Source organism: Laetiporus sulphureus (genome assembly GCF_001632365.1).
Source record: "Laetiporus sulphureus 93-53 unplaced genomic scaffold LAESUscaffold_3, whole genome shotgun sequence".
NCBI classification, from domain to species: domain Eukaryota; kingdom Fungi; phylum Basidiomycota; class Agaricomycetes; order Polyporales; family Laetiporaceae; genus Laetiporus; species Laetiporus sulphureus.
The window spans coordinates 1,369,584-1,385,511 of NW_024468512.1; the positions used below are offsets into that span (position 1 = coordinate 1,369,584).

The 15,928-nt window shown below is 54.2% G+C and overlaps 7 protein-coding genes across 7 annotated transcripts; 4 read left to right on the forward strand and 3 right to left on the reverse strand.

Annotated features, from left to right (window-relative positions):
• Window positions 1–599: 599 nt before the first annotated feature.
• Window positions 600–6,809, forward strand: LAESUDRAFT_642402 (uncharacterized protein; the record flags this gene model as incomplete). Its single annotated transcript, XM_040903727.1, has 12 exons — window positions 600–774; window positions 841–968; window positions 1,025–1,177; window positions 1,898–2,062; window positions 2,127–2,207; window positions 2,263–2,375; window positions 2,454–2,604; window positions 2,657–2,991; window positions 3,043–3,116; window positions 3,169–4,584; window positions 4,706–4,999; window positions 5,248–6,809. The coding sequence occupies 12 exons, from the start codon at window positions 600–602 to the stop codon at window positions 6,807–6,809; spliced, it is 4,647 nt and encodes a 1,548-aa protein (XP_040769351.1).
• Window positions 6,810–6,941: 132 nt separating this feature from the next.
• LAESUDRAFT_755249 (uncharacterized protein) lies at window positions 6,942–7,487 on the reverse strand (the record flags this gene model as incomplete). Its single annotated transcript, XM_040912007.1, has 1 exon — window positions 6,942–7,487. One exon carries the CDS (start codon window positions 7,485–7,487, stop codon window positions 6,942–6,944), a length of 546 nt encoding a protein of 181 aa, XP_040769352.1.
• A 216-nt stretch (window positions 7,488–7,703) lies between these two features.
• LAESUDRAFT_692654 (uncharacterized protein) lies at window positions 7,704–9,722 on the forward strand. The gene is made up of 8 exons (XM_040906135.1): window positions 7,704–7,956; window positions 8,016–8,140; window positions 8,203–8,399; window positions 8,455–8,544; window positions 8,599–8,842; window positions 8,910–9,053; window positions 9,126–9,267; window positions 9,327–9,722. The coding sequence occupies exons 1-8, from the start codon at window positions 7,780–7,782 to the stop codon at window positions 9,525–9,527; spliced, it is 1,320 nt and encodes a 439-aa protein (XP_040769353.1). The 5' UTR covers window positions 7,704–7,779; the 3' UTR covers window positions 9,528–9,722.
• A 206-nt stretch (window positions 9,723–9,928) lies between these two features.
• LAESUDRAFT_741047 (uncharacterized protein) lies at window positions 9,929–10,681 on the forward strand. The gene is made up of 3 exons (XM_040911120.1): window positions 9,929–10,146; window positions 10,214–10,360; window positions 10,424–10,681. Exons 1-3 carry the CDS (start codon window positions 10,023–10,025, stop codon window positions 10,627–10,629), a joined length of 477 nt encoding a protein of 158 aa, XP_040769354.1. The 5' UTR covers window positions 9,929–10,022; the 3' UTR covers window positions 10,630–10,681.
• Window positions 10,682–10,734: 53 nt separating this feature from the next.
• LAESUDRAFT_747263 (uncharacterized protein) lies at window positions 10,735–11,740 on the reverse strand. Its single transcript, XM_040911462.1, has 3 exons — window positions 11,227–11,740; window positions 11,108–11,170; window positions 10,735–11,051 (listed from the first exon to the last, which is right to left on the reverse strand). Exons 1-3 carry the CDS (start codon window positions 11,671–11,673, stop codon window positions 10,899–10,901), a joined length of 663 nt encoding a protein of 220 aa, XP_040769355.1. The 5' UTR covers window positions 11,674–11,740; the 3' UTR covers window positions 10,735–10,898.
• Window positions 11,741–11,880: 140 nt separating this feature from the next.
• On the forward strand, window positions 11,881–13,153 carry LAESUDRAFT_741049 (uncharacterized protein). Its single transcript, XM_040911121.1, has 4 exons — window positions 11,881–12,163; window positions 12,264–12,494; window positions 12,548–12,595; window positions 12,656–13,153. The coding sequence occupies exons 1-4, from the start codon at window positions 12,112–12,114 to the stop codon at window positions 12,976–12,978; spliced, it is 654 nt and encodes a 217-aa protein (XP_040769356.1). The 5' UTR covers window positions 11,881–12,111; the 3' UTR covers window positions 12,979–13,153.
• Window positions 13,154–13,556: 403 nt separating this feature from the next.
• Window positions 13,557–14,316, reverse strand: LAESUDRAFT_720866 (uncharacterized protein). The gene is made up of 4 exons (XM_040907905.1): window positions 14,179–14,316; window positions 14,025–14,116; window positions 13,874–13,968; window positions 13,557–13,804 (listed from the first exon to the last, which is right to left on the reverse strand). Exons 1-4 carry the CDS (start codon window positions 14,290–14,292, stop codon window positions 13,620–13,622), a joined length of 486 nt encoding a protein of 161 aa, XP_040769357.1. The 5' UTR covers window positions 14,293–14,316; the 3' UTR covers window positions 13,557–13,619.
• Window positions 14,317–15,928: the final 1,612 nt, after the last annotated feature.

The window sequence follows — 15,928 nt, forward strand, 5'->3', positions numbered from 1 at the left end:
TGCCTCCGAGTCAACGGTCGGCAGCGGGCCTGCAAGAGAACTCTGCCGGACAATTACAGCGCGACTATGCTTCCCTTGAGTTCTGGATATGGCTGGACGAGCAAGAGCGCGGGTCAAACGGGCCAGAAACGTATTGATCCCACGCGCCATATTCGTGCAACTTTGTCACGTGCCGCGCGAACGTCGGACGGTATTGATGAGGACCCAGAGGAGGCAGGAAAAACCGGGGCTATCTGGCAGTCAGGATGCAGAGTTCAGGTAAGCGTATGGATGAGACTCGATGGTGAAGCCACCACGAAGTCTCCGCTGCCACTGAGGCTAGCACTTTTACGTCGTTGGAAGTCAAAGCGAGGAGGACTGGAGGACTCATTTATATTTCGGGGATGTCAAAGCCCGCAGAGGCCACTGGTAACCGACGCCGCCTACGCGGCATGATCATGGCCCACCTGTGAGACGTAGTGGCGGCCACACTGCCTAGCGCGTCCACGCGTTCATCACGTGGTCGCCACACATTGAGCGCGTCTTCCCAAAACAGCGGTCCACGTCTTGATCATCTACTTGACTTGGACTTGCATCTGCAGACCTTTTCACGTTCAACTATGGAAGACCCCGAGCTTGCTGCTATCCGAGCTGCTAGAATGAGCCAGCTGAAGCAGAACGCAGCTCAAGGGGGAGGGAGCGAGGGCGGGGAAGAGGAAAGCAAGCGGGCAGCCGAGGAGCAGATGCGTAGAGACTTATTGGCCACTGTCTTGGACCACGCTGCAAGGGAACGACGTATGCAGTTCTCACAATCCTGTCTTTGCTAGCGGCTCATGTCAGTCTTTCTCGTGCCTCTATAAGTGGCGCGGATAGCGTTGGTCAGTCCTCAGAGATCTCAACAGATCGAGGCGATTCTCTTGCGAATGGCTCAGACTGGGCAATTGCGCGGGCGAGTTACGGAGGAACAATTGATTGAGTTGCTTGAGCAGGTACGCCAAACAGTTGTTTGAAGAGTTATGTCTTTTGGCACGAGTTGTCTCAACAGGCAGATGACGCGCAATCCAAATCAGCACCCAAGAAGGGTACCATCGTAGTGCGTACTCGGAATCCCTTCCTTTGCAGCACCGTCAATTACTTAATACCTTCTAGTTCCAACGAAGGAAAGGGAGCATCGATGATGATTTTGACCTCTAGCTTTGTACACGGACATCTTTCCTACCTTGCTATCGACTCGCTTTCTAAATGCAGTGGAGCCGGAGTCACCGGACAGTATGCCGACCCGACTCTAATCATTGACATGCAAATGGCCGCATGATCATTCGCAGACTATCGCAAGCAACATGGTGGTAAGTTAAATTGCGACTCGCCGACATTTGACCTGACTCTCAGGCGCATAGTCACGGGAATCCTCCGTCGACTACAGGCCGGCTCGTTGAAGTTGATGAGACTGCCTGAATTGTCCAACGGTTCGGAGAAGTCCATGATCGTCCACCCAGAGGGGTCTGCTGATAAATACGTGCCCTCACCGCACTTGGACCACCAGTGGCAAATGTGACAGTGTCAGATCTAAAATGAAGTGATACGACCACTTGTTCCGGATCCTGTTCGTAGACCTGGGACGATGAACCAGTTTGATGGTGCTTTCCATTAGAGCCCCCAATGACGTAGATAAAACTGAGTGCAATGTAGAGTCGAGAATACTGATCTTGTCTTGTCGTCAATCGAGACGGAATGGTCTTGTCTGGAACTGAGTGTGGTTGCGGTCGTCAGCCACGAGGCCGAACCATCCGGCGAGCGCTTGTTGTCGTGCTTGCTTGGTCATGTTTGGCTGCTGCCACAGCAAAAGCATGCACTGGCAGCTCATTGTCGCCATTCCTCAACCGCATACCCACTCCCCTCTGTCTGCATCTTCTGACAGCGCCGAACATCGCATTCACGTATAATTCTATTCGCAATGTCTTCTCGTGTACACCCGCACTCGCCACTGCCAGCGCCTGCCCTACACGCTGCTAATCCTTCTACTCAATCCAAGTCGCATGTCCTCGCTGGTGTTCAGGACGCGTACTGGAGCGATGACGAGGCTGTACGTGCCAGCTTCATAAGTAGGCCGCTCTTCAGACTTACATGATACGTGGTCTCGTCATCAGGATGATGCGGAATGTCCACTCTGTCTCGAAGAGATGGACATCTCGGACCTCAACTTCAAGCCGTGCCCTTGTGGGTACCAGGTGAGACTACCCGGTTCTCGGTGTCGAGGCGCTCAGCATACTCATTGCTTCTTAGATCTGTCGTTTCTGCTGGCACCACATCAAGGAGAACCTCAATGGACGGTGCCCAGCTTGCAGGCGAGTGTATACCGATGAGGCCGTCCAATTCAAGCCCATCAATAAGGAAGAGTGAGTTTATTGTCCTTGTTTCCTACTCGTTTCCTTCACATAAGCACAACTAACGCGCATATACCATGCATCAATCAGCCACAAGCGCTTGACGCAACAGAAAAAGCAGAGAGAGCGTGAACGTAAAGAGCTTGATGCTCTGGGCAGGCGTCATCTGGCAAATGTCCGGGTCGTGCAGCGCAACGTGGTGTACGTGGTGGGAATGGGACCTCGTTATGCTAAGGAAGAGGTGCGTGACCTGATCAAAGTTGATCCTAAGCTAGAACTGACGTCCGCTGTAGTTGATCCCCACTCTGCGCTCAAGCGAATATTTTGGCCAGTATGGGAAGATATCCAAGATCGTCATCGTCAAGCGTACTTCGCCCGGTGGCCGTGCTCCTGTCGTCGGGCTCTATATCACGTATCATCGGCGTGAAGATGCTGCTCGTGCGATTGCCGCCGTTGATGGTGCGCCATCGCCTGGTGGCGGGAACGAGATTATGAGGGCCAGCTATGGTACAACGAAGTACTGCATGGCCTTCTTGCGTGGTGCCTCGTGTCCCGACCATGGCTGTATGAATCTTCATGAGTGGGGTGATGAAAAAGATTGCTTCACAAAGGAGGACTTGACCACGCTGTTAGTATTTCTGCTGCATTCGGTGAACATGCATTTATAGATTTTTCGCAGCAAACATACAATGAAGGACACAGAGAACAGGCTACGGACTACGACAGTCATGCGGAAAGTTGATGAGGCCGATGGTGAGTTATTCCCATAACATCATTTTGCATGGATTCTAACTGTCAACAACAGCTGGCTTGCCTCGCGGAGCTTCCTGGGGTAATAAAAGCTCGACCCATATTGCTTCCAATGCACTGCACAATCATACAAATATGTCGCAGAGTGTGACACGTCAGACAAGACGCGGCGCTACGAGCACCAGACAACAACGGTCAGGATCAACAACAACTGGCGCAATGGAAAGCCGTACGTTAGGAAGAGATCGCAAAGCTGCTGCGACTGCGGGCAAGGCACCGTCGGTGTCGTCGTCGTCTCGCCCTGCTACGCCAGCTATCAACCGACCTGCCACCCCCAGCGCTGCCAGGGCAACGAAGCCAAAGGAGTCTGTACAGCAGCAGCAGCCTACTCGCTCACCTACAGTCTCTACTGCAGTGGTGTCTGATCGTGTATCAACCGGACGGGACGTGCCTGCTTCTCCGATGCCCGCTCGTCAACCTGTCGCGAAGTTGCCCTCTGTATCACTAGGTATCCCCGTCGTCCCTCCTGGATTGCCGCCACCTCCAGGCCTCCCTGCACCGTCCCGCACCACATCGGCTGTATCATCACCGGCCCTGATTTCTATGCAACCTGTACCATCCTCATCGTATCAGATGTCCACGCAAGCACAGGCGCTAATGGAGGACATCAAAGCGCGACGCGAGATGCCCGCCTCTTCTACTGAACGGAGTCCGTTCCCCGATTTCGATCGTATGCTGCAGACACTTAGCGGAGACGATGGTTCGTATGGTGGTTTCAGCTTCAATCTGGATCCGGCTCTGGCAGGTGAGAACGTGGATGCGACACTCCCCCTACCGGAGCTGGAGGCGGGCCCTCATACGCCTTTCAATGGTACGTTCTTGGATCCGTTCCCGGCCCTCAGACATGGCGCACCTGCAAGCCCTCTCATGCCGCCGCCTGGTCTGTCCCATCCTCCTCGCTCAACGTTTGATCTTACACTGCGGCAACCCCTCGAGAGGCAGTCCACCGGCAGCTCTGGCTACACTGGCTCGTTCAACCCGTTTGCTGCGGAGGCAATCGAGGAAGCGCCCTCTCGGCGCTACTCGCCTTTGGAGGAAGAACGTCAAGTTTCCCGGTTTGGCTTCGCTCGTGGTCGACAGGGTTCATCTTCCTCTTCGCTGCATCCTGCTTCACCTTTGACAAACGTGGACAACTCCTCGCACATGTCTTTCTATCCTTCATCTGAACTGGCGTCTCCTGCGAGAGGAACGGCGCCTCATTGGCCATTCCAGAGCCGCCACGAGTACAGCCAGAGGACCTCCGCCATGAGTTCACCCTTGGCTCAGCACGCGCAAGCCGCTCACGTCCAGCAGCAGCCTCCACCTTCTGGCCCATTCCAGCCCTTTGAAACCGGTGTTAGTGAAGCCCAGTTGTGGGAGCTCATCAGCTCCAGTCGAGAGCGTGCCTGTCAGTCGCAGAACGGACCGTCTGGTAGGGTTCTTCTACTTGCGTGATGCTCATCATGTTGTTGACTCCTCGTTTGTTCATCTTTGTACCTTCTTGGATTTGTATGATATCGTACAACATGGACCATGGCCATCTCTATATCCAGATCAATCTCAGTACAACACGACTCCTAATCAGCCCTTCAATGATCCTGCCATCATGTCTGCCAGAATGGCTTCTCCGGTTTCTCAGCAAGCGACGCCAGATGGTGGATTTTCGTATTCGCCTTCGATAGAAAGCATTCCATCGCAGCAGGTGGCGTTTGGCCCTCCTCCCGGATTGTCCTTTGGTGATGGCCCTGCGGCAAGTATCCCTGGCTCGATCGGTCATCATGCCTACGGGACTGCAAGTGCGTCGGCCTCCGCGTTGGAAGCGTCCAAGACGAGCGGATCAATGAATGGTGAGTCACCTCGTTGTGTCTATCAGGGGAGGGAGTCCCAGGTCAGCGTACCGAGTGCCGTACTTACAGTGCGGAATCTGTCATTTCGGCCTTGATTCATGACAATGCCTCATGGCAACGGCCGGCTCCTTCCTCCATGTTTCGCCCTGCTATACATCTATCCTCGCGGTAGAGTGTGTGGTGTATGCCTCGATGCTGACATGAGTTTGTCCCCTTTCTTGCCGGTTCTCTTACTTTTCGTCCTGAAGTTTCGACGTCCCCCTCCCTTGAGCCTTCTATTTCCGCCTCCCCCGCCTTGTCATCTTCGGACTTTCCCGCATTGTCAGCGGCTGAACCTGCCGCCCGTCGTGAACAGCCGCAATCTGGAAGTAGCGCCAACGCTGGCTTAGCAGGCATGGACAGTGCAGCGCAGGTCAAGGCAGAGCGCAAAGCAGCGAAGGCGGCTGAACGCCAACGTATGCTCCAAGGGAAAGCAGAAGCGAAAGCAGCTGAGAAGGAGAGGATTGCAGCGCAGAAGGCAGCTGAGAAGGAGAAGGCCGCAGCGCAGAAGGCCGAGAAGGAGAGGCTGGTGCAGGAGAGAGCAGAAATCGAGAAAGTTGAGAAGGAGAAAGCGGCGCAGGAGAAGGCAGAGATGGAACGGGCAGAGAAGGAGAAGGCGGAAAAGGAGAAGGAGCGATTTGAGAAAGAGAGGGCCGAGAAGGAGCGAGCTGTTCAAGCAAAAAAGACAGCTACGTTGAAGGCGTCAAATGACAACGATGAGAAGTCGTTGAAGCAGGGTCAAAGCTCCGAGAGGACGCCTCGACGGCCCTCGAAACGTGCATCCTCTCCGATCCTTATTTCAGAGCCTGTAACGCATGAGCCCATCCTGGCTAGGATGACTAAGAAGAACAAGCCCGTCGCGAAACCACTCAGAATCCCGAAAGAGCATTCGAGCGCGGACACTGCGTCAGCTCTTCCCTCTGCTGCCACTTCTGAGGCCGCTCCTTCGTTGGAGATGCGAGGCATCGAGAGCAGCTCGAACAACTCACGCGCCCATTCAGTTGATCGGCTGATAGCGAACCAGCACACCCGTCTGCAGAAACTCTTGCAAGACCTCGACGCGGAATTTCCCTACCTGAATGCCTCGAAGCACCCGTTTTTTGATCTGCAGAAGATCAATCCGACGTCGAAGATGCCTCTGGAATATGGCCCGCTTGTGCACGCCCTGTCCGCGCTCTCAGTCGGTGGCGGATCGTTCGCGAACAACATGCCGTCTGGTTCGATCGACCACGCGGTTTCGTCTTTCCAGCAGCTGTTGGAGACATTGACGCAAACAATCTCGGACCTTCTTCGTTTGCTCCCTCGCAAGACATGGGATGATAACTCTTCGTTCGATGGCGTGCTTCGTGACATGCTCAAGGGCGACGACTTCTCGGACGACGGAGGCGAAGACCAAAACGGGCACGCGAAGGAAGACGAGGTCGCTGCGCTTACTCTCGCTCTCGAACGCCGAGCGCGGTGGATGGAGGTGCAGCTTTCGAAGCTGGAGGAGCTCCATCGAGACATCAACACCGCTGCCGTGCGCGCGGTGCTTTCTTTCAACGACAACGGATGGGACATGCACGGTTTTCTCCCTCGTGTTGGCAACAGTCTGGCGCGCTTTGATCAGCTAGGCAAGGTCAATGAGAACGGAGTGTGGAGGATGATGACGGCGGACGAGTTGGAGAAGAAGCTGTCGGTGGCGAAGGAGGCTGCGGTTTTTTCAGAGGCGGAGTTACGGGAGTCGATGCAGCGTCTGCAGGTGCTCAAGCCCGTGCCCATGGATGTCTGATGCCCAGCATCGTGGTCGTCTAGCTCTTTAAATGGCTTATGGCAGATACAGACGTGACGCATCGATATATATCGAATGCGTGTGCAAATTTCTATGCAATTCGGAGACATGAGCAAGCCGAGACTGTCCGGCCTATGACCTATATTTCTTTCCTTTCCTCCCTTGTTTGGCTGCAGCAATCCGCTGCTCCTGCTGCTTCCCCACAACGGCAACGGCGCGGAACGAAGCGACCACTTCTTCGAAGGAGGCCGACACACCGCGTGCTGCAGCGTCATCTTCCATCGCATCGCGTGTGAGATGGAGGATCTGTTGAGAGCTTGCCGAAGGTGATGGTCTATGAGGTGAATCCCGGCGAGGGCCGTCAAGGCGCAATTGTGAAATGTTCTCTTCCGCAAAAGGCCAATGCTCAGACAGGTATGAAGAGTCCACTACGTCATCGGTGTTCGGGGGACGCTGGAAGCCTTGCGGTATAATTTCCTCCAGTAGTGTCCACCGCCCGTGTATGCTTTGCTGAGGTTGCGTGTTCGCTATTTTGAGTGGTGGCTCCGTGATGGGAGGGAGGAGGAGTGTTGTCAGCCACAACATAATCATGAAGCTTGTGAGCCAGAGCCGGGATGTGCGGTTCGGTGTTGTGGTAATGAGGACAGAGTCAGTGAGTGTGCGAGAGATCATTGCCATGGATGAACGAGATATATCAGAGACGAGAGAACGATATTGCCAAAGAAGATGATGATGAAGGAGAGGTATGGTGATCCGAGTCTCGAACGTTAAGCGCCCCGGACGCGGATGACAATCATCACGTGCGAAATGAGACGCGATCCGTCACGCTCTGTCACGCGACGCGACCGCTCAGTGCAATTCAGCGAACATGATTAATGCTCTCTCTGCCACCCCTTTCGACACAATATTTCTCTCTTTCTTATCTATCCTGCGGACTGCTTTTCCTGTGTGTCTTGGCCTCTGATATAATATGGCGAAGACGGAGCTGCAGGTGTTGCTGGAGAACGTTCCAGATCCTACCGACTTTCCCTCTGCAGACGTTGCGCCCGGCCTGCGCGAGCTGGACGAGGCACTCGTGTGCGACGTCTGCCGGGAGTTCTATAGCGGACCCATGATATTGGAATGCGGGCATTCGTTCTGCTCTTATGTACGCCCGGCTCAGGAGGTGATTCCTTAGGGTGGTTCTGATTGAAAGCCGTCCCTCAGTGCCTCAGACGCGCATTTTCCGACAGGCAGGAGTGTCCGAAATGTAGGGCTCCTGCGAATGAGATGAGGATGAAGAAAAACGTCGAGCTTGAGAGCGTCGTGAGTATATGGAAGTCGGCTGCGAGGTGGGTGGGTGTGGCTTATCCCGCGTTTGTGTGACACTAGTCATCAGTTCCCCCCTATTCAGAGAGTGCATCCTGGATCTGTTGAAGCGCAACCAGGAGCTTCTCATCAGACTTGATGAGCCCGCGGCCAGTGGTACGGACGGCGTCGCAGAGGGACCACCGCAGAAACGGCAGAGAGTGGACACTGAGGGCTCGGACGACGAAGTGCAGTTTGTCAGCAGTCCCTTGAAACAGCCCAGTATCCCGAGTAAGGTCAAGGGTGGGTGGACAAAAAGCATATATGGCGATGGACAATTATTGACTTTGAATGCTAGTCAGGCCACGGAACGGGCATGGTAGACGGCCTTCCGGTAGTAGTAATTCCAGCAGTCCCGGAGCTCCCTCTTCTGCTGATGGAACAAATGGTACGCCTTTAGCGAATGCAGATCGATATTCCTTCATATTCATCATGTCAACAGGCCTTGTGAATTGTCCTCTCTGCCAGAAACAAGTTCCGTTGGAATGCATCAATCCGCACATTGACAGTGGTTGTCAGCGGTTCATCGGACCTGGAGCTTCGAGCTCCGCTGCAGCCTCGACACAACCAGGGCCGAAGGGTAAGCAGAAGAGGGAGTGGTCGAAGCTGTTAGACGGGGGAAACAGTGTTGGCCAGGGCAGTGGTGTGGCGCGGAAGGCGAAGGAAAAAGGAAAGGAAAGGGAGCGGTGCGTGCGACAACTATAATTGTACCAATGTACATGCTGACCGTTGCGAGATGTGTTCTGACTGCAGAGCAGGGTCGATGACGCCGGATCCTGAATACCTCCCAAAGGAACCCTATGACATTATCAAGCTGTCACGGCTGAAGGAGCTACTCCAGGAGCATGGCCTTTCGACGCATGACGAACGGAATGTGCTCGTTAGTAGGCATAAGCAGTGCGTCTTTCTTCTATTATGCTCCTGCTACCACTCGCTGCAGCTCCTCGCCATGTGGCTTCCGACCGCTAGATGGGTGATGTTGTACAACGCGAATATCGATTGCAAGCGTGAGGAGCGCAGGTCGATCGGGCAGCTCAGACAAGACATGAAAAGATGGGAAGAGGAACACAAGCCGTCAAATAATAACATTGTAGACACAAAGCAGTATGAGGTAAGGAGACTTGACATTCCGATGCGTATGAGTGAGCGGACTGAGTTCTTGTCCTGCAGAGGCAGCAAGACCCGCAGTTCAAGAAATTGATAGCACAGGTCAAGAGTACAGGCCCAGCGAAGCCTGTCGAAAGCTCCCAGCCACAGAATATTCATCAGTCCAACACTGTTAATGGAGAGCTCCCGGATGGACAGCAGACTAAGCAGGAACCTGAAGAGCCAGACCTTATTCAACGTAGTCAGACTGAAGTTATGTGGTAGAGCCCTCAGATGCGGCACACTGACGTTTGTTGGATTGTGGCTGATCTAATATGAATTTTGCTGGGTGTATCATACGTAGTTGGTTATTAGGTAGTGATATTTACCTGCTAGTACTGGCGTAGGGAATGTCCAGCGTGTCGCATCCTTACATTTCTTTCTTAAACTTTTGGATTTGGTAGCAAAAAAGAATCACTTAAGCAACAAATATCGGGTTAACGTCTGTTAACTTGCGAGTGTACATGTGACACTAAGGCCACCGACTTGCTCAGAAAGGCAGCTGAGATGCCCCATTAGGCAAGTGACGTCAGAAATCTGCACTCTCCGAACGTCTCCATGCCATGGCCATGCGACTGGTTTGGTGATTACATCATCCCTCACCCCATCATATAAACCATCGAGTTCACCAGTCCAACAGTACATCAATTCACGACCCACTAAGTCCCTAAGCTTGCTACTACCTACTACCACCAAGCTAAACCTGTTCACGACCACGTCATGGCTCTCAATGACAAGGACATGGCCCTAGGCGGGAACAAGGGCATTGACCTCTACCCCGGTGTGGCCAACCCAACCGCGTCCTCGACGCACTCAGACCCTCTCGCGTCCAACTTTGTTAGTAGTCCGCTTGGAGACGGTGCACTTCAGTCGCTAACACGGTTGTGATCTAGGTGACTGAACGACGACAGATGCCACTGGTGCTGGCGAGGGCCCTGGCTTCAGCGGCGGGCGCGAGGCCAGGCGGAACTTCAGCAAGACCGCCGGTGTCGTTGAGGGCCGCCCTGGCATTATCGAGTCGGCGAACATCGATCCGCTGAACGAGAACTCTAACAAAGGTGCATATCTCGTCATGATTATGCTGAGCCCGCATTTTTGACTGCTGACTGGTGTCGGAGAAGACGACGGCTGGGCGAATGCCTCTGGCACAGGTGCCGACGCAGGCGGCTGGAGCTCCACAGCGTCAGACGCTGTGGATACCACGTCGTCGTATGCGGCGAGTGCGGCGACCGTCGCTGCTGGTACTACGAAGATGGCCTATGGACATGTGGTGGGCGACGAGGCGACAAAGCAGGCGGGCAAGGAGCAGGTCTGGGGCAAGCAATAGACGACGTGGTAAAACCTGCATGACTGCTGCAACGATACATCGCAATTTAAAGACGAACTTTGATTGATATGTAAAAGTCCTTGCTCTGATTGAGGGGCAATCAAACTCTGATGAAAATCTCGTTAGTGAGACAGGATGCATCCAACACTGCCTGCGTCCGTTCTGCCTTTACAGATGTATCTCGCTTATACGCCCAAGTTGCATCGTTCGAACAGCAATTGAACATGGTATATTCGTACAATTTTCAGCTGAGGGAAGGAGATGGGGGTTTACCACTCCCGCCTTTCCGGGAAGTATTGCTCACGTATTTCCTTACTGACCACATGTATCGCAAAGTCACCGGCATCGATCAACGCCCATCCGTTGTGCATGCGACGCTTGGGATTTGGAGGAAGTGGAAGCGGCGGCTGTGTGACTAAGAGCTGGTAGAACGATGAATGAGACAAGGAGAAAGAGACGTGGAGAGATCTGGGCGTACTGTCTTACGCACTGTCCGGATGACAGATTCGATGGCGCCTCTGTCCTCCGTGCCCTCTTTCACCTAATAAATATGCACATCTAGCGAGGTAGCGGAGGTGATAAGCGTGCGGAACGCACCTGTGCGATGATGATCCAGCTCCATATTCCTCCATTAAACTCTGCCACTCCCTCGCCGGCGTACGTCCGTCCGCGCTTCCGCCGCCCCTTTACAGGAGTATCTGGCAGCGGCGGACCGTCCGCAGTCGGAATTGGCTCCCGTACAACAAGGCTGCCCGGCTCGAGGTGCGGCGAGGTGCTCAGCGCGGCGTGCAGTGCGGCGATCGGGCTGTCGCGCTGGATGGATACAGGGAGGGGAGCGATGGGGATGGTGGGGCGCTTTGGTGTTGGGCGTGGAGCGAGCTCGGATGGGTCGACGAACCAGGGGAGGGGTTGGGCAGGGGAGGGGAGAGAAGAGGAGCTGCTGGTGGATTGGGAGGACGTTGCTGAGAAGGAGAATGCACGCCGGGAGAGATCGAAGATGAGCTGGCGTTGACAACGCCGTGAGCACGTTCTAAATGCTTGCATGTCTGATGGATGAAGCGAGTGACAGACGGTAGAAGGTGAAAAGCGTACGAGCGGGTCAGTAAAAGCCTCTCAGACGCAGCGCGTACCTTCCGCCACCGGGGATTTTTCTTCACGTGCGTCTCGCGTGGCAATTTGATGGCGGCCTCAGGGCGCTCGTCGCGAAATTGTCTCCTCGGCTAAGCGACGCGTCTTCTCAATCACTCGACACGACGACGAGGGTTTATGACAATATCCGCGCCCGTGCACATATAATTCAGACAGCCTGTAGTCTCTGTTCTGCGCCTGACATTTAAGCACTATTAAGGATCGCCCAGCGGGGCGGGCGGTCCGCAAAAGGCAGTCCATTATCACGAGCCTCAGATACGACATTGACTCTGCCGTGCCACTTACGCGCCCGTCCGCCAACGTCTCTCCCACCCTCCATCATTCTCCTCCATAATGGCGGGCCTCCGCATGAGCGTCGTCGTGAGCGCGACTGCGTTCCTTCTAGGTACGTCCGCTCGCGAGTGCGAACAGCACCCCCGAGCGCAGCGCATAAATATACCATTCGGCGAATCCTGAGCGGATGCTGACACGCAATGGCACGGCAGGCATCCTCTTCACGCATTGGATCGCGGATTCGCTCACGCTGTGGCAGTCGCCCGAGACGCAGACGGACCAGCGCCTCTGGACCGCGGCCGCGTACTACTCTGTGTTGTCGCGCATGCAGCCGCAGCTGGCCTACGTCTCGCCTGCGGTTGCACTCGTAGGCGGCTTGACGATCCTCTGGAGTTTCAGGGACGGGCGCGCGGGGAATTTGATGTTTGATGGAGGCAGCATCTGTGCGTGGGTCCGTTCTGCTCTTCACTGCTGGGATGCTTATGGCATCCTACAGTTTTGTATGGCACGGCCATATACATATACATCCAGACCGTACTACCCAGTACGTATCCCTCCACCTCGTGACATGTTTCAAAGCATAATGAAAACTCTACACACCCAGACATCTCTGCCAACTTCTCCTCGCTCCCCCTCCCCTTCCCAAATCACTCCTCCCCAATATTATCCAGCCCGCCCGCAGACCTCCCGCCCTTTCCCGCAAGCCTGCGCACGGCCATTCTTGAGCTCGCCTCGTCTCACCTCATCTGCAGCGTCGTCCTCACGGGCGTGCTCACCCTGCAGGCCGGCCGCTGGTGGGCTGAGCAGGCGGACACCGACGAAAATGACGCGGTGATGGGCGAGGACGGGGACGCGGACGAGAAGGAGCGCGCGAAGGGCGGACGGAGAGAGGAGACGCCTGTGGTGGAGACGAAGAAAACGCAGTGATGGGTGCATGTGTACTGGAATGTTATTGGGTGAGCGATGGTACGGGTACTTTTCTGCTGTGACGAAATGCTTCATATCCGTTCTTCACTGTGTGGTAGCCGCTTTCTGCGACGTGCATATACAAGTACAATGTAGCACTAATGAATAATGATGATTTTACTGTTGGCATACCCTCTTACCTTCGGATACTTGCTCATGATCTCGACGAGTTTGAATCACGTCTACCTTGTGTCTCATCGGCGCCCTCTCCAGAATCTTCACCATCGATCACACCAACACGACTGGAATGCAACATAGGAAGTATATCCCCAGAAAATGTGGGAGGCAATGAGCCAAAGGGCAGCCTGCGACCGTGTGACATACGCGTCTGTCACACTCGACATCGAGGCGCCCGAGCGGGCGCATGATCACGCACCGTGACGCACGAGCGATATCACTGAGACTATCAAATCTATCACGTTTAAGCATGTTGACTCGACAACCCCAAATGACGTGATAGTGACTGCAACTGCTAATGGTCATGCACGATTCGTATGTGTTCTGTGCCTCATATTTGCTACAAACGAGCTAATCTCAACCTTATCGAGTGTGGAAAATATCACATCGGGAGCTACTAATGGTGACGAACGAGCCTTGTCTGCTTAGGGAGGAGCACTATTGCAGATCCGCGGGATGCGGTTGACCAAATCCGTCGCCGCGGCGTTGCGCCCCGCCTGTGTACCGAGGTTGTAGTTGGCGAATGCGTCAATGGCGCTCGTCAAAATATTGCTGAGGGTAATCGGTGGCCTTTGGTCCGGTCTTTCCCATAGAACATACCACTCGCTACCTGTATGGTGCGAGTGTCGGTTGCTCCCATCAGTGCTCATCGATGACACATACGAAGGACGACACTTACGAAAACCGTCCGGAACGATCATTGCAAATCCGCGGTTCTCGAGGACCTGCTGTCGTAGGAAGGTGCCCGCGCGACCTGTGCGGTTTGATTGGATTCTAGAAGGGCAAAGGTCCTGTGAGCATACGCCAGGCATGTGTATCTATGCACTCACTCATAATCAGGATTATGGGTGACATAACGGCCGGTGGGCGTCTCTCCGTTGCCGTCACCGAACTTCAAGAACCACTTAATGTGGTTGCCGTCCTGGTGGAGATATGGTGAATTCCGTCATCGGTAGGGCTTGTTATTCAAAATATTGGACTTACGTGGTCCCTGACGCCGTTGGAGTTCAAGACGGAAGGCGTCACAATCATATAGCATTGTTGTGCCGCAGCCAGCTCGGATGGATTCTCAAGCGCAGAGGCGATTTGTTCAGTCATTGCTTCTTCTGACGAGCAAGAGAAGGCGATTTGGGGGTGATGAACAAACTGATGAGAGGCCTTGCTCTCTCAAGCCCTAATAAATTCCACACTTGACAGCTGGCATGGAAAATCTGACCAACGCCACAATTCATACCTCCTCTATACACCGGTAATTGCTGTTCTCCGACGGTCCCTGACTCGTTCTCGACCCGCGTGCAAGGTGTCCATCAATCCTCATACACCACATCCACGGGACATCATCGTGACATTTTATGGAAGATCGGTGCTCATGGCAGACCGACCCTACAAGAGCTCACATTCTCAATAGGCTACATAGCCATGTGACGAGGGCGTTGCTACGCTCGGTCAACGTCAAGACGCTTTAGCGCGTCGATGAGATCAGTCAGTATTATCATGGCTAGCACGTTCGGTCAGACATGGCTTAAGATCAGCATGTGGCAGTCCATGCGGTTCGGCGAGCAGTTCAACGGCCAAGGTCGACCGCTGTCGTCGCAGCAAGTGGCGCGCAAGTCGGGTGAATGATCGCAGAAGGACTCACTGCGAAGGGCGCGAGGGTGTGTACGCGTATATCACTGATCGACGAAGAAACGTCTTCGATAACGCAGCTGCAGAGTCTCACGAGGAAAAGCAGGGCAAAGGAGGTGATCACACCGTAAGTATCCGTATATGCCTGTTTGATCTGTGTGGTCGTATCCTGATGCGCCACGAACTAGGCTGTCTGTGAATGATACAGGCACGGGAAACATCTCTGCCACACAGGACTTCGAGAGAAGACAGGTTGACATCTCAACCAGCAAACGAGAGTCCGTTAAAGCATATGAACTTTGCCAACAGCTCATGCGTCATTGCGGACATTCGCATCAAGTGGGAGGCAGACGGAATCTACCACGCTGTTTTTGGATGACGTGCACTCACTGGAAAATGTTCCGAATGTTCCGGCGTGGCGCGCCTAAATTACACACTTGGCGAACACATTCAAAGCTGACACATTCTCCGTCTGCTTCGCGGAGATTGCGGTCCATGCGCCTCAGAGTCGAGAAGTTGTCTGACCTGCGAGGACGAGTCGTTCTCGCGATGGGAGAGACACTGAAATCGGATGGATGACTGCTCACCGCTCAGGAGAATGGGCCGCGGATGTACAGCACTGGTCGATGTGAAGATGTCTTGGAGCAGGCTGCTCCAGGTTTGCCCAGGAGAAGCAGAGACGAGGTACAATCTCGCTATACGTGATGTCTCGCAAGTGGTTCTTGCAGAAGTCCGGTGAAAGGCAACCGCAGAGGCTGCTCATTGATGTAACACACAATGCAAACATCGCAGTCGGGCAAGATATCGTAGCCTTCGAGGAAGTCAAGCTGCATATTTAGGGAAAGAAGTTGGTTCGTTTCGTCCACCACCGGCGTGTCGTGATAATTGATGATTTACTCACGACTGTATCTGCTGCTAGGAAGGAAGGACCCACAACGCCTTTGCTGCTCGATGACAATGCACCACGGAGAACTCGTCCGAGACGGTCGAACAAGCCATGTTTGAGAGCATATCATTTGGAGATCATACGGGTGTGTTTCGCGCGTACACCTTTGATGTCAATATTTATTGCGACTGAATGCGTCGGCCTGCTCGCACAGGATAGCGC

What these genes read in the sequence shown, in the direction of transcription:
- LAESUDRAFT_741047 (XM_040911120.1), top strand. Translation starts at nt 10,023, where the DNA reads ATGGCTCTCAATGACAAGGACATGGCCCTAGGCGGGAACAAGGGCATT. An exon ending in CGCGTCCAACTTTGTTAGTA is followed by an intron (nt 10,147 to 10,213) that starts GTCCGCTTGGAG and finishes GAACGACGACAG; the next exon opens with ATGCCACTGGTGCTGGCGAG. An exon ending in GAACGAGAACTCTAACAAAG is followed by an intron (nt 10,361 to 10,423) that starts GTGCATATCTCG and finishes GTGTCGGAGAAG; the next exon opens with ACGACGGCTGGGCGAATGCC.
- LAESUDRAFT_747263 (XM_040911462.1), bottom strand. Translation starts at nt 11,673, where the DNA reads ATGCAAGCATTTAGAACGTGCTCACGGCGTTGTCAACGCCAGCTCATC. An exon ending in GCTGGATCATCATCGCACAG is followed by an intron (nt 11,171 to 11,226) that starts GTGCGTTCCGCA and finishes CATATTTATTAG; the next exon opens with GTGAAAGAGGGCACGGAGGA. An exon ending in TCCGGACAGTGCGTAAGACA is followed by an intron (nt 11,052 to 11,107) that starts GTACGCCCAGAT and finishes TCGTTCTACCAG; the next exon opens with CTCTTAGTCACACAGCCGCC.
- LAESUDRAFT_720866 (XM_040907905.1), bottom strand. Translation starts at nt 14,292, where the DNA reads ATGACTGAACAAATCGCCTCTGCGCTTGAGAATCCATCCGAGCTGGCT. An exon ending in ACCCATAATCCTGATTATGA is followed by an intron (nt 13,969 to 14,024) that starts GTGAGTGCATAG and finishes TTGCCCTTCTAG; the next exon opens with AATCCAATCAAACCGCACAG. An exon ending in GATCGTTCCGGACGGTTTTC is followed by an intron (nt 13,805 to 13,873) that starts GTAAGTGTCGTC and finishes CGCACCATACAG; the next exon opens with GTAGCGAGTGGTATGTTCTA.
- LAESUDRAFT_741049 (XM_040911121.1), top strand. Translation starts at nt 12,112, where the DNA reads ATGGCGGGCCTCCGCATGAGCGTCGTCGTGAGCGCGACTGCGTTCCTT. An exon ending in GTTTGATGGAGGCAGCATCT is followed by an intron (nt 12,495 to 12,547) that starts GTGCGTGGGTCC and finishes GGCATCCTACAG; the next exon opens with TTTTGTATGGCACGGCCATA. An exon ending in CATCCAGACCGTACTACCCA is followed by an intron (nt 12,596 to 12,655) that starts GTACGTATCCCT and finishes CTACACACCCAG; the next exon opens with ACATCTCTGCCAACTTCTCC.
- LAESUDRAFT_692654 (XM_040906135.1), top strand. Translation starts at nt 7,780, where the DNA reads ATGGCGAAGACGGAGCTGCAGGTGTTGCTGGAGAACGTTCCAGATCCT. An exon ending in GGCATTCGTTCTGCTCTTAT is followed by an intron (nt 7,957 to 8,015) that starts GTACGCCCGGCT and finishes GCCGTCCCTCAG; the next exon opens with TGCCTCAGACGCGCATTTTC. An exon ending in CTCGTTAGTAGGCATAAGCA is followed by an intron (nt 9,054 to 9,125) that starts GTGCGTCTTTCT and finishes TCCGACCGCTAG; the next exon opens with ATGGGTGATGTTGTACAACG.